Source organism: Protopterus annectens, chromosome 2.part0, assembly GCF_019279795.1.
Source record: "Protopterus annectens isolate FY-2018-M chromosome 2.part0, PAN1.0, whole genome shotgun sequence".
Lineage (NCBI taxonomy): Eukaryota > Metazoa > Chordata > Ceratodontiformes > Protopteridae > Protopterus > Protopterus annectens.
Genome location: NC_056728.1, coordinates 1721339316 through 1721355393, shown reverse-complemented (window position 1 = coordinate 1721355393; position 16078 = coordinate 1721339316). Strand labels below are relative to the sequence as shown.

Here is a 16078-nt window from a genome sequence, read left to right as displayed (position 1 = left end):
GAACCCTGTAATATCTGTCTGGCTTACTAGGAGCCAGTGGTAGGGAATCTGGAGCCATGCTTGATTCCGAAAACACATCATCAACAATGTCTAATACAGGAGGTATGGCCAAAGGCCTATGCTGAGGAAGAAGAAGTAGGAAATCCCTAAGCCTCTTTTTTGATTCTGAGAAATCTTGATTCTCCCAATGAAAATGTTCCCTCAAAGTATGCAAGGTTTCTCCAAAAGAATAATCTTCAGGAGGAGATGCAGATGGGATGGATTCCTCTGCATCTGAATCCTCATAGGGTGGTATAGAAAATTCTTGATCAGAAGAGGAATCAGAAGAAATAGAAACCTGACCTGAAGATTCATAATCAGTGTCTTGCCTAGGCCTCTTATCGGGGGGGGGGGGTTGGAAACCCCTGATCAAGGTAATTAAGTCTTCAGCCATTTTGATCATGTGTTTTTTGGGCATAGAGGCCTGAGCATGTGGCTCATGCGTCGTTTTTTTTTAGCCTTAGAAGTTGCTTTTGTCTTTGTTTTTGAAGCTGTTGTTGATTTTATATAGAAATGCTGAGGCCTGAAAACACCCTCAGCAGCTCCGGACCCAACCGAGGGAGAGACATCCGCGGGTGCAATACTCCGAGAATCTCGCGGCATGCTGGACTCCACATGGGTCTTGGTAGAGGCCTGCGGCTCGAAAGTAGCAGGTATCAGGGGCTGCGAAAGCACCTCACTGAGTACCGGCGAACCGGCGACTGGCTTAGGAGAAGCTTCGTCGTCGGTTTTGGACATCAACAGTCTGTCTGTCTTTTTCTTTGCGTTTTTTGTGAACTCCGGTAGTCGGATTGCTATCTGACGACATTTCAGGGTAATTAAATCTGTTTCCAAAATATTTTGAAGCAAAGATATACTGACGTTTAATAGTGCATTGGTTAAATCTAGCACAAAACTGACAGCAATGCACGTTATGATCTGGGCCTAGGCAAGGAATACAGTACAAATGAAAATCCTTATGAGGTATTTGCTTCCCACAAGTAATACAATTATTAACTTTTACTGACATTGGTAAGGAGCAAGAAAAAGTTTCCCCAACGGGGTACTTAGCTTTAATTGAAGACTTTGGTTCTGAAACTCGAATGTGAAAATTTCAGGAGTCTGCCGACCGGCACTTGCGAACTGCTTTTGCTTCGGGCACCGCGCGGCAAGAAAGACTAAAGAAAATAGCGTTGGCTGCATTGTTTATACCCCTGATGACCTGACGTCGTGGAAGAGGAGACAGCAACCGATGCAGGACCCAAGACTTGGATATTCAGGCCGACTGAGGGAAACCTGCCAGCAGATTACCCAAATGTAATGACTGCAACAGTGAAACATGAAGAACATCCTAAGTAGGCATAAGTTGTAATTTGGTGCAACTGACCATGATGCCCAGCTGATGACATAAATGGAGCAAGTAATCCTTGCTTGAATCAGCAGATGGCTGCATGGGGCAGTCAGCAGCCAGTCATCTATGTATGGGAAACACAGAATTCCAGCAGTCTCAGGTGAGCCATTACCACCACCATGCATTTGCTGAACACCCTGGGACCTGTGGTGAATCCAAAGGGAAGTGCTCTGAGCTGGTAATGACTGGCTTCCAGCAGGAAGCAAAGGTATCTTCTGATGTGCCTGTTCATTTTGATATAATAGTACACATCCTGAAACTCTACTGAGCACACCCAATCATCCTGTCACAGTAGATGCAAAATGGACTGAACTGTGACCATCAGGAATTTTTGAGTATTTTACAGACTGGTTTAGTTGGCTGAGATCCACAATGAGTCTCAAGTCCCCTGTCTTCTCTGGTACTAAAAATAATCTTGAGTAAGTTCTGGATCCTTCCTGGTCTGGGGGGGGGGGGGGGTATTTTTTGGATAACTTTTTTTTCTAGCAGCCTTACTATTTCCAAGGCTGCTGCTTCCCTCTGACTTGGTGGAACATTGGGGATGTTTTCATTTCTGTTGGAGGAATTTGGAAAGATTGTATGAAATAACCACTGGATATAATTTTCTGCACCAAAATGTCTTATGTGATGGATGCCCAGGCTTCTGGGTGCAAAGATAAGTGACCCTCTGACTGCCTCTTGAGTACACCAGTTAGGCAACCTTTCAGGAATGCTAGTAGGGCTTTTCAGAGAAGATCTTGGAAGAACTGGTTCTGCAGGCCACGCCTGCTATGAGGACAGCGTCTTCCATCGGTGCTCTCCCTCCCTCCTCTGTCCTGGGAAGAACCATCTTCTCATGAGTCCTAGAAAGGCCCTTGGGACTTGCAAAACCACATCTTTTTATCACCTTGTTGATTCCTGGAGAAGTACCTCTGAGAGGTAGAAAAATGGATCCCAACAGCAGACAGGATTTTTCTGTCCTGCTCACTTCTGGACAGTGTTTCTGTAACTTTGGGGCTGAACAATGAAGATCCATGAAAAGGAGCACTGATGAATGAAGACCTGAAGGGCTCTGCAAAATCACACAGGCACATCCAGGTGTGCTTACTTACTGCAATGCCTGAACCTGCAGCCCTAGATGTACCCTTGGCTGCATGACAGATCAGCCTCATGGATGCGTTGGAAATAGACTGAAGACTGACCATTTGTGAAGAAACTTTTTTTCTGGTTCTCCATAGACATGGACCCTGAAAGAGATGTGGAAAGTTCCCTGGCCAAATCCCTTTGTACTCTGTTGAAGTGTGCTAAATAATTCAGCAACCGAAGAGCAAAGGTCACTAAGGCATAAATGCACTTGCCAAATCTCTCCAAGGTCTTGGGCTTCCTATTAGGGAGATGGACAGATAAGCTCTGTTCTGCAAGCTTCCTCAGTGAATGAAGCCACCACCATGGCATCTGTTAGGACTCCTTTGCTCCAGTGGGCCCTATCTTTCAGTGCAGCTAACAACTTATCTGGCCTATCAGGTATGGGTTCCTTAGTATCTGGCTCCTTCCATACTCAGTGTTAAGGTCAATCAACTCATCAGCTAAAGGGACCACCCAAGACAGAGCTGGGCCAGCCCTGAAAGCCTACAGAAACACCAACTCCTCTTGGAAAGGGGCTTTGGAAGTCCATCCACCTCTCTGTTTAAGAAGTTCCAGGATCTAGCCAAAGGAGACATCATCAGGTGGATATCTGGGGGACCCCTCCCCTTTACCAAAGTCTGTGTCTTCAGTGACAGATTTGTGAGGGAAATCTAGGTGTTGCCTTTTCCACATCTTCTTCCTAGAGACCTCATCAGTGGGATGGTGTAGTGAAGTATCAGAAGTGGGTAGGGAGTCCTGAATGAGGACTGTCCGAGGGACAGTATAAGACAGCTGTCCCAGTGGAATAGACATGAGAGGCTCACAGCTTAAATTTGATGGAGGAACAAGAATAGACTCTGAAGAGGGTAAGGATGTCCTCTCTCTGGGTACACAGACAGCCCTCTCCACTATCTTAAAGGCAGAAGGTCCAGGAGAAACAAGAGTCAGTCCCCAATGGCGCCAAAGCTACCTACACCAAACTTTGAATTACTGTAGATGTCTGCCTTGAGGAAGGAGTCAGAACAGAGCTATCCAATATGAGATGCCAAGAGACACGGACAGCTTCGGCAGTTTTGGAGCTGACCCCAACTCAATGGAGTCAGCACAAACTGTGTCTCAATGAGGGTAACCCTGCTCTGAAGAGACTGGAGATGGGTAATTCAGAAGCATGGTCAGAGTAGAATGGCCTGTCTTCAGGACCATAGAATCACAGGACCATAGGAAGTTACTAAACTATCAACCAGAAGGTCATTTCAAACATAGCCGTTTCATCCCAATGTAATACCATAGATAGTGGGCGCTATCCCTGCAAGAATTTACAGTACCCCATCCACTCATCCAGGTTCCTTTTGAACAGTGTGATAGAGGTGCTCTGCTTCACATGAATTAGCAGCCTATTCCAAAGACGTGGCAGTCGCTGGGAGACAAATCTTTCCCTCCAGCACATCCTATTCAAGTTGCAGCCATATTTAGGTCCTTGACACGGGTAACTCTAGTCCTATTTGATTTATGGATGTGCAGCAGATTCGTTAGGTTTGGGTCGGAGATTGCTCTATAATCCAGGCATAAGTCTCCCCTAAGAAGTCTATACAATACAGAGTACAGTGACAGGGATTTTAGTTGCTCTGTGTACGGCACATGCCGGAGTTCCTTGATCTTCTCTGTTAGCAGCTAAAGTCTCTCCAATTGCTGCATGTGCTTTGAACAGAACATTGTGCAGCTATCCGCAACAAGGACTTAAAAAAAACGCATTAAGTAAACAAAGTTTGTACTGCACAGAGTTCAGAAAATTTAAATTCATAGTGTTAGAACAGGTTGATGTTTTCTATGGGGACAATGATACTCTGTTAGAAGTACATGAACTGAAGTGACAGTTGCTTCTAAATGCTGACTTTTTTCCCCAGGGCTTAATGAAACACTTAATATTAAATGAGCACTGGGTTGGCTTAGGTGACCCCCGAGCTACTTTCCTGCCTTTGATCTCTACTTTACTAACTTACTTAGGGTTTGTGTGAATTTTGTTTTCACCTACTCGACTGATTTTTTACTTTTATTACCCTTGACTACATTCACAGATAGGTAGCAATTTGTATTTTCTTGTGTAACAAGGACACGTAAGTTTCTTACTGATGTTTTTTTTAATACCAAAAACAGTATTTATTGACCTTACCACTGCATATTTTTTATAACTAAGTTTTTCTGAAGAAGTACTTGCTACAAATAAAGAGTGGTTCTGCTTTGTCTGTCTTGCCTGGTAAAAGAAGTTTTATTTGCATTTAGTTTTTTTTTCCCCTTCTTTTTTGCAACCGGTTCTTCACTTCACTTTTTTACATGCCAAAAGGGGTGTTATACTCAATTACAGGCCTGATTCGTGACGAGTATGGAGGGGTTATTCTAGAGGCAATGTCTTTGCTAATGAAGTGTGCTATGTGGAAGGCCTTCCTTAAAACAGTAGACTCATGGTGGTCAAAGTTAAGGTCACAGTCTACTTGTGATCCCAGATCCCTTACCACTTCATGGTAGATAGGGTACTGTTGTTAATTTGATAGTATAAAGGGACATTGTTTATAATGAAGGGAATGATGATGCATTTCTTTGCATTCAGTTTGAGACCGTGACTAAGACACCAGTCGATGGTCTGCTCAAGACCCTCCTGAAGTATACTGACATCTGGGGATTCAGTAACTGCACCCAGGTTGCAATCATCTGCAAACTTGGTGAGCCACAGCCCGTTAAGTTTTGGCCTGAAATTCTGAGAAGTATATACCAAATAGTACCAGGGCCAGCACTGACCCTTGTGGCACCCCACTGGCAACAGCCAGTTGGCAACCCACCTTACAACAAGGGGTTTGCATTCAGTTTGCTAAGTTTATCAGTGATGCCTGAGTCTGAGATTGTGTCAAAGGCCTTTGTCATTTCATGGTATGCTGTATGCACAGATTTGCCCTCATCAATGGTCCTTGTCACATTTTCGAAGCAATCCACCAGGATTAACAGGCAGAATCTGCCCTTGACAAAGCCGAATCAGGTTGGACCCAGGGTTTGGAGGTTGTCTATGTCTTTATTTATGAGGGCCATGATGATATGTTCCATGGCCTTCAAGATAATGCTGGTCAGACTTCTGGCTCTATAATTCCCTGGGTCTGTTGCTAAGCCACCTTTGTGGTGGGGAATAACTGTTGCTGTTCTCCATTCCACAGGAACAAAGCCTGTTGATAGGCTATGACTGAATAGGGTACTTAATGGTGATGCTAGTTCATGTTTTAGTTTGTTTAGAAGACAACCTGGGTTGCCGTCTGGTCCCACAGAGGCTGTGTTTCTTGCCTTAGAAAAGGCTTTAATGACATGCTCTTCAGACATGTAGGATGGGGGGAAGTTGAGGGCAAGGTTTGTGATAAGGTTGGAGGGGATAGGGGAGTGAAATTTTTGCCAAATCTGTCCACAAGTACGTTTGTTATCTCTGCGGGATCAATGTGTGTGATACCGTTAGTCACTAAATCGGCATATGCTTTGGTCCTACCTTTTAGGCTATGTACGTAGCTGTAAAAGGCCTTATGGTTATCCTTTGATGTGATTGCTAGGTTTTTCTCACAGTTACCTTTAGGGGATCCAACAAGGACATTCTAGAAACTCTCAGATCCGAGTGCTCCAAAATCACTGGTCAAATTGGAGAAGGTCATATAACATGAGGTTGAGAAGAGGGCAGGCTTACAGGTCCGATGGGAGACAGAGACAGAACTACCCTCATTTGGATCTGAGCCCTGAAAAACTTCCTCATTATTCTACCCAACTCTGCCTCAGATAAACACTTGGAGGACCTTTGGGATGAACTAGTAGAAGGCGGTCTAACGGGTCTCCTTGGTATCATTTGTATAGAGCTGAGAAAATATTGGATTCAGGAAGAAATGTGGAGTTCAGATCCGAAGAGATTTAGTGCTAGAAATTGTAGGATCTGAGGTTGACAATGGATCTGGTTTCTTGGAAAAGTCAGCTGGAGTCTTGGAAACTGGAGCTGAATGAGGAGAATGCTTAGATGACCTTTTCTATTAGAGCAGAGTCATGCTTCCCTTAATCAGGATTATGGGGTGGGGCTTGAGCCCCAGCCGAAACAGAAGCAGAAGTGGGCCTTTTAACACCAACTTATTTCGCCTATCACTCAACACACAGAAGTTGAATCCTGAACAAATGGTACAGTCAGTGTCAAGATGGGCAATGCACACTCTTTGTAGGCATCAGAATTACGGATCTAGTGCCCACAGGAGTGCATTTCTTAAAGCCTGTAGGCTTATCAGCCATAACAAAAAAAGAAAGACAATGAAAAATACTTTTTTTTTTCTTTATAGAAACAACAGAGAAAAAATACCAACAATGTATTCCAGACGTACCCTAAGGCTGGGTCTACAGAAACGAAAGAAGAAAGAATACCAACAATGCTATTGCAAAGAATACCCTTATAAGGGGAGAAAAGTCTATCTAAAAAGAGACTTTAAAGTATTAGAAAAAGGTTTGAACATTAAGAAAATTTCATTATAAGGGTAAATGAAGGAAGAGGAAAAACATATTACAGATAAAAACTCACAAAAAAGGATATAAAGATTCCCCAGTTAACCTCTTAGCTCGAGTGCAGAAAATATGTGTCAGTATAATGTGGCAGCAAACAAGATCTGCAGTATGTCAGGATGGTGGGACATTGTGGGTAAAGGGAGGAGCTCACGAGATGGATCAGTGAGTCTAGTCTACATGGCCGAGTCATATCCAAGACTCATCAGGTGAAGAATGAATGAAAATGACATCAGATCTTTTCTTTTTCTTTCAATATTTAGGCATCTCCACTAGTTTAATTTATATCAGTTAATTATTTCAAAACTTCAGCTAATGTATATGCATTGTATTAAATCTGACCACATAAGACAATATAATTTTCCAACCAAACCAGGCTATGCACTTTTTTAATCCTCAAGACTGGCTCCATTTGTAAAAATGTGTAGTGGCCCTCGTAGAGGCAGTAAATGTTAACTACTAGCAGGCCTGCAGATCACTTCATTTTAATCATGTTTTAATATAACTTAAACAACTGCTTAAATAGCCTAACCATCTGCATTCACCTACACAATTTACCTGTCTGTCTTTGGCTGGAATATCTCTAGTTTGAGAGAGTCCTTGCCGAAGTAGATCAGGATCCTGAAGTATTTCCATTATGTTCTTCTGATTCAGTTCAAGCAGCTCGGTACCATAATCCTCAAGCTTCAATTTATCTGCAAATAATGAAGATCAACACTAAGGCTGCATTTCACATGGCATCTCTTGATGTACTAGCAAAAACAATAACCAATGTACTCATTAAAAATAAATAACTTCCAATGTTACTACTTCAAAAATAAACATACAAACACATTAATAAGGTAATTAAAGGATACAGTAAAGATCCTGCCTGCAAGGGATGGTAAGTACACTAGGGAAACTTAAGTGCCTTTATGCCACATCACTCCAGAGTACCTGGAAGTATTCCTAATAAAGGAAATGAAAAACAGATCAAACAAAACAAAACAAAATCTATGAACACAAATTGCAGAGTTCATGTGAGCTGTATAAAAATGCTACAAGATAAGCAACTCATGGTAGCCAATGGCCTTCTGTATTATGATTTTCATAAAAAGTAATGTAATTTACGGCTGCAGCAATGCAAATTGCATTAGACAGGGACTGTAGCCATAAAGATACCTTCACTTGACAAATTCTAACTGGGTATAACCCACACAGCAATATAAAGAGATGGGTCAGGAAAAGCAGTAGAGAAGACCTAAGAGCTATTGTTTAACGTAACAATTCATATTAGTACAACCTTGGTGATGGATATAGAATGTGAAAAAAAAGAAAAAGAAGTTATGTACTTACCATAACGTTCCATGTTTATAGTCCATCTCGCCTACATTCTTGCTGGATGGGTTCAGAACGACTCGGCCGATACTAAAGCTCGAGAGCTTTTACTGGCTCGAGGCTAACCCCTATCCCATGGTGCCTCACGGCAATTCCCCAGATCTTGTTTGCAAGAAAGTAACTACGTACATAATAGTAAGTAAACTATCAATAACTATGTACATGCAAACAGAATACTTTGTATTACTATCCATGCCAAGTGAACGGACAACTACAACCAGGTCAGACAGCATAATGGATAGTCCACCAGTTCCTCCAGGATACAGGAAGGGGGAAGGAGGGTGGGATGCAAGAATGTAGGTGAGATGGACATGGAATGTTATGGTAAGTACATAACTTCTTTATGTTATGTAGTCCTATCTTGCCGTAATTCTTGCTGGATGGGACAGCATCCCTAGCACCTTTATCCCAGGTGGCTCAAGTGAAGAGACTCTTCAGCACAGTGGACCCAAAAGATGACCTGTCCCGGGTGGCCAAATCCAATTTGTAATGAGTGACAAAGGTATGAGGTCTTACCCAAGTAGCTGCTGCACAAATGTATCAATTGGGAGTTTTGATCTAAAGGCATATGAAGTTGAAACTGCTGTGGCTGAATGTCCTTTTACTTTAGCAAGTAATTGTTTGCCAGCAGTTTTGTAAGCAAAAAAGATACAGTCTGAAAGCCATTTAGACAAAGAGACCTTAAAGACAGGCAAGCCTTTGTTTTTGTCTGAGAAGGAAACAAACAATTGGTCCGATTTTCTAAAACCTTTAGTCCTGTGCAGGTACAACCTGAGAATTCTGTGGACATCTAATTGGTGTAGTTTGTATTCTGATTTGTTACTATGATTTGGGAAGAAAACTAGTAATTCGATAGTTGTGTTAAGATTATGTTCTGAACATACCTTAGGAAGAAAGGAAGGATTAGTTCTGAGGGAGATGCTATCCTTATGGAAAACAATATAAGGAGGTTGAATGGTGAGGGCTTGCAATTCTGAAACTCTCCTAGCCGATATTATAGCAACTAAGAACAATGTCTTCCAAGACAACAATTTTAAGTCAAATGAAGAAGACGGTTCAAAAGGTGGAGAAATTAAAGATGTGAGTACTAAGTTCAGGTCCCAGGGTTCCGGTGGCTGTCTGATTGGAGATCTGAGAGGGAGGACTCCTTTAAAAAAGGTTTTGCATAAAGAGTGGGACATGACTGGATTTCCCATGTAGCCAAAATGATAATTAGAAATGGCAGCTAATTGAACTCTAATGGTAGCAGCTGCAGCTCCTTCTTGAAAAATGGATGCAAGGAAGGACAGGACAGACTCTATGGGAGCTGAGTAGGGATCTATGCCTTAGTTTGCTGCCCAAATGGAGATCCTTTTCCATTTACTGGAATATAACTTCCTGGAGGAAGGTTTGTTCAAAGAAATCAGAATGTGCTTGACTGTAGGGGAAAGAGAAATACACCTGGCTATTCTTGAAACTGGAGCAGCTATGCTGTCAATTTTAGGGTTTGCATGGAAGGATGGAACTGTTGTGATTGATGAATCAGGAGGTCTGGAGATGGTTCCAGAATCCATGGTTCCTCCAAGAGATAGGGCCACAGGAAGGGGAACCAGACTTGGCGAGGCCAGTAAAGAGCAATGAAGATCAGGGTACTCCAACTGTTTTGCTTTCTGAATCACTTTTGGTATGAGAGGAAAGGGTGGAAAAGCATACAGGAGTGTCGGAGGCCAATTGTGAACCAGAGCATCCCTGGGTGACATCCCTGGATGGGGAATGAGGGCAAAGTAGCTGCTGCATTTGGTGTTCATGAATATGGCGAATAGGTCACAGCAAGGCTGGCCCCATTTTTGGAAAATCTCTTCCGCAACCTCTGTATTCAGGGACCACTCGTGAGACATTAGAATTGCTTGACTCAGTTTGTCCACCATCACATTGGACTTCCCCGGGATGTGCATTGCTACCAGAAAGCGTTGAATGCCCATTGCCCATTTCCATACTCTTAGCGCCTCTCGACAAAGTGGGTAAGATTTGGTTCCCCCTTGCTTGTTTATGTACCACACTACTGATGTTGTCTGACTGAATCGCAATTGTCCCGGTGGAAAGAGGCCTGTGAAGTGCTTGCAATGCATATAGCACCGCTCTGATCTCCAGAACATTTATGTGCAAGTGGTTCTCGTGATCCTGCCAGATACCCTGGACCGTCATTCCCAGATAATGCCTCCCCACCCTGTATGGGAAGTGTCCGTGGTCAAGACTGCATTTTGTTGAGGGGGAGCAAGTGGGAGACCTAGATGACGTTGATCCGTATGTAACCAGCATGTTAGATACTTCTTGCAGGAGTTTGTGAAGAGTATTTGGTGAGACAAGGGGAGATCCTGCATTGACCACTGGGCAAACAGTAGCCACTGAAGTACTCTCATGTGCAGATGGGCTAGGGGAACTAAGAGAATGGTGGAAGCCATAATCCCTAGAAACTGAAGGACTGTCCTGGCCTGTCCTTTGTCTTTCTTCGGCAAGAATCTGACTTGTTTGTGCAACGATTCTATTCTTTCTGGTGTCAGTTTTGCTATCATGGTGGTTGAGTCTATGCCTGCACCTAAGAAGACAATGCACTGCAATGAAGATAAGGCTGATTTTTTTTAGATTTATTGTAATGCCTAATCTAGCGCACAAGGACAGAGTCTCATCCCCTGGTTCTGATTAGTTGGTGCTTGGTGGTAGCAGTGAGGATCCAGTCGTCTAGGTATGGAAACACCTGGAATCCTTGACATCTCAGGTGAGCTGTTACCACTGTCATGCATTTGGTGAACACTCTGGGGGCTGTAGTGAGGCCAAAGGACAGTGCTCGAAATTGAAAATGACTGGCTCCCAGCCGAAAGCATAGATGTCTTCTATAGCACCTGCCCATTTTGATATGGTAGTACGTGTCTTGAAGATCTATTGAGCACACCCAATTGTCTTTCCAGATAAAGGGAAATACTGACCGAAGAGTGATCACACGGAACTTCAATTTCTTTACAGACTTGTTGAGTTTGCTGAGATCTAGAATTGATCTCCAGTCCCCTGTCTTTTTTGGAACTAAAAAGAATCCTGAGTAAGTTCCAGATCCTATTTGCTCTGTAGGGACTTCTTGGATGACTCTTTTTTGGAGCAATGAGATGACCTCTGATGTTGCACTGTCTAGCTGAATGGGTGGCACATCTGGTTGAGACTGGTTTACCGGGAGATTGTAAACAAAGGGAATAAGGTAACCTCTGAAAATTATGTTTTGTACCCAACGATCTTGTGAAATTTGTAGCCAGACGCTTGGGTACAGTGAAAGACGACCCTCAACTGCCTCCAGAGACAGACACAGTCGGGCAACCCCTCAGGGGCGACGGAAGGGGCGATCAGAGAAAGCATCTCTATCTCTCTGACGTTGCGGACCTCCTCTGCCGCGAGCTTGACGTCTTCCATTATATCCTCCACCTCTGCCTCTAAGGGAGGGTTGACCTTGTGCCTGAGGGAATCCTTTTTGGGATTTACAGAACCATACTTTCCCTCCTGTTTGACCCTTGGTATAGGGTGTAGAAGGAAGGGAGAAATGGACTCCGACAGCAGATAAGGTTTTCCTTTCCTGCTCGCACCTGGTCAAAGTTGCACCAGGTCAAAATCTCTTTTACTTGCGGTCCAAAAAGAGTTGAACCATCAAAGGGGACGTTGGTAAAGGAAGACTTAAAGGATTCCGTAAAGTTGCAAAGATGCATACAGGAATGTCTCCTAAGAGAAATTCCTGCTGCGGCTGCCCTGCTCGCTACATAGGAAATCAGCCTCATGGAGGAGTTAGCTATAGATGTAAGGGTGGAGAGCTGCGCAGATAACTTGTCTGTGGATCCTGAACTTACTGAACCCAGAAGGGTATCTCCCCAACTCCTTCAGGAGATCCCTTTGAAGCCTAGTAAAATGGGACAGGTAATTCAGTGGTCGTAAGGTAAATGCCGCTGAAGAGAAGGTACGCTTTCCACACCTATCCATCATCCTGGACTCTTTATTAAGAGGATGGATATTTGAAGATGTCTCAAATAACTCCTTTTTTGTGGCCGCTGCTACCACCATAGCATCCACAGGAACTCCCTTAAAAAGAAAAGACTTGTCTTCCAGAGCGGTCATAAATTTGTTTGGCCTCCCCGGGACAGGCTCCACTGTGTCTGGGGAAGACCAAGCCTTCCGGGATATGACCCCCCAAGAGTTGGTCATATGGTGGTGTCACCCAGGAGGTGGAAGGTCAGGAACCAAAGGCCTCAAGGTACACTGATTCATCCACAGTAGGGTTAGAGGTCTTCCAATCACCCCTATTTCTAAGGATTTCAAGGATGTCAGCAAAAGACACATCCTCAGAGGGGGATCTTGTGGACCCTTCTGACTCATCCAAATCAGTGTCTGATGTGACAGACTCAGGAGAGTCACTGTGTTTCCTCTTACAAAGTCTCTTCTGAGGGAGCTCTCCAGTGGGATAATCTGGGGAGGTCTCAGAAGATGGGACACTTCCAATGGGGGCTCCTTGAGCCTCTGGTTCCCTACGCTAAGGAGGAGGCAGGGGAGAAGAGGTTGCTACCGGCTGCTGGTGGGACATCGGGTCCAAAGGAAAGGCTTTGGCACTGGACAAAGCTTTCTCTATTGCTTCAAAGGCCTTTCCACCCTGCTCCGAAGACAACCTCCACTCCGAGAAAACGGAAGGTCGGCTCCGAGCAGGGGGGAGCAGACGTGGGAACAGAGCTCAGTCGAGCTGAAGCACCGAGAGGGAGGGTCGGTTCTGAAGAAAAACCAAGGTGATTATCCCTCTCGGAGTCGTCGATTCGAGAGCGTTGGCTCCTAGACCCCTCGGCTTCCGACTGAGCCAATGAGGATAAAGTTATCGGTTCTGAGGAAGCAGGAAGAATTCTTGGAACCAAAGGATCCAGCACAGAAGGACTCGAAGTGTTTAACTCTGAGAGTGAAGCAGTCAGAGGAGGAGCTGTGGTATGAAGATGGGACGGCTCCAAAGCCTTTGGGTCCATAAGAGCTAACATTTTAGCCAGAGCTGGGTCACAGAGCAGCCTCTTCACAACCCGCTCTTTATCCTCATCCGAAAGTGTCCTGGAGGAACTGGTGGAGATAGAAGGAGATCTCCTTTCTAAAATAGGAGATCTCAAAGTTGGTGAGATAGGGTCCAAAGCAGGTGAGTGTCTCGATACCGAAGGTTGCCTTGGAACTGAAGAAATGGACAGCACAGAGACAGAAGAATCTGAATCGGAGACAGAACTCCTGGGCTCAGTCACTTTAGACTTTTCTGATGGCTCCAAAGCTGGAACCGATAGAGATTTTCTCTTCAAAGTTTTAGGAACTGTCTAACCAAGTTCCAGCTGTTTCTAGAAGGAACTAGTCATAAGACCCCTGCAACAATTTTTGTTTTCTTTCATTAAGAACCCTAGTACTAAAGGTATGACAGAAAGTACAGGGCTCCTGTAAATGAGCCTCTCCCAGACAGTATACACAGCTGGTGTGACTGTCAGTCAATGACAATTTCTGAGAACACAATGCATTTCTTGAACCCAGAAGGGCTGTGTTCCTTATGTTCTCTGTCTTTGGACATCATCTGAGAAAAACAAAGCTAGCAATATAACAATAACAATAATAACAAGGCAAGCTATGAGAGAAGAGTGACTTTATATATATATATATATATATATATATATATATATATATATATATATATATATATATATATATATAAATCTATATATATAAAAGAAGGACTAGCACTCAGGGAGGAAAGGCCCTCTAATTTAAATGGGCAACTACGGCCCTCTAACTAAAATGGGCCGTACAATCCTAAGAAAGTGGGACAGGGGATCAAGCACTTACTACAATCACACAGTAAAAGGTAACTTTTAGTTATGTACTCACCATAACTTCAGATGTTTGGGATCCATCTCGCCTACATTCTGAATGATGGGTTTATGCCAAAGAAGTCTCTTACTGGCTGAGCTCACCATATCCCAGGATGCACCACTACCAGTCCCCCAGATCTAGTTTGTCCGCATACATGCACACATGCATATCCTGCTTATATAACATCGTCAGATGAAACAAGATAAAACAGTAGAACTCAAAACCGTTCAATCTCTTCTGATCTCCAAGGCAGGGGGAAGGAGGGTGGGTATTAGGAGGCGAGATGGATCCCAAACATCTGAAGTTATGGTGAGTACATAACTAAAAGATGTTATGTGATCCTATCTCGCCTACATTCTGAATGATGGGACAGCGTCCCTAGCACCTGAATCCTGGGTGGCTCACTGGAAAACACTCCTGAGTACCGTGGAACCAAATGAAGCTCGTCCTCTAGATGCCACATCCAATTTGTAGTGGGAAATGAAAGTGCGGATTGGACCAAAATGAAAAGCTATAGAAGTAGCCATAGCTCTGGTAGAATGAGCCTTGATAGATGACGTAAGTTGCTTATTCGAAGAAGAATAAGTCTGAGTTATGCAATCTCTGATCCATTTTGAGATAGTAGCTTTTGTGATGGTTTGACCCAGTTTATTATCTGAGAAGGACACAAACAACTGGTCTGACTTACGGTTGCTCAGTCCTGTCTAAATAGAAGCGTAACTGCCTGTGAACATCCAATTTATGAAGAGTGTATTCTGCTTCATTGGAGAATTTTGGGAAGAAAACCGGTAGCTCTAGAGATTGTTGTAGGCAGAAACTAGAACAGACCTTTGGGACAAAGGATGGATTAGGCCTAAGTGATACTCTATCCTTGTGGAAAATCAAGTATGGTGGCTTAATAGACAGGGCTTGAAGCTCTGTAACTCTTCTTGTTGAAGTAATTGCAACTAAGTATGCAGTTTTCCAAGACTGATATTTTAACTCGGATGTAGCAGCCGGTTCGAAGGGGAGATGTTAATCACCAAATCAAGATCCCACAGAGGTGCAGGATGAAAAATTGGTGGTCTTAATAGGTTTGCACCTTTAATGAAAGTTTTGCATAGTCTGCTGCTCATCAAAGGAGGATCCATGGATTCGTGGAATTTAGAAATAGCCGCTAGTTGGACTTTAATAGTTGAGACGGAAGATCCCTGATTAAACAAGGATGTTAAAAATTTCAAGACCTCTGGGGCAGGAGCAGTGATAGGGTCTAAGCCCTTGAGTTGAGCCCAGATAGCAAACCTCTTCCACTTACTAAGGTACAATTTGTTAGTGGTGGGTTTGTGGGCGAAGATAAAATGTGAACAACTTCCGGTCTAGAGTGTGCCTTCTAACTAAAGTCGGAAGTGGAGGAGCCAAGCTGTCAATTTCAAAGATTGAAGGGACTGATGTCAAGTCCCGACTGATGGATTAGCAAGTCCGAATCAGGTCTAAAGTCCACGGATCGTCCACTGCATGCTTCTTCAGGTAGGGAAACCACACCTGACGAGGCCAGTACGGGCAATCAGAATCATTGAAGACCCCAGTTGAGAGGCTTTTGAATAACTCTGGGAAGAAGCGGAATGGGAGGAAAGGCATAAAGTAGCCCTGTTGGCCAAGGTTGTGCTAGAGCATCCATGGCTGGTACTCCCTGATGTGGGATCAAGGAGAAGAACCTTTGGCACTTGGTGTTTAATGGAG

At 43.8% G+C, this 16078-nt stretch overlaps 1 protein-coding gene across 1 annotated transcript in view; it reads right to left on the bottom strand.

The window, feature by feature from the left end:
- LOC122792877 (zinc finger and BTB domain-containing protein 40-like) overlaps positions 1–16078 on the bottom strand; it is a 1459166-nt gene that overhangs the window by 745063 nt on the left and 698025 nt on the right. Inside the window, exon 9 of the mRNA XM_044060435.1 lies at positions 7652–7788. Coding sequence (XP_043916370.1) covers positions 7652–7788 — 137 coding nt within the window. The remainder of the gene's footprint in view (positions 1–7651; positions 7789–16078) is intronic.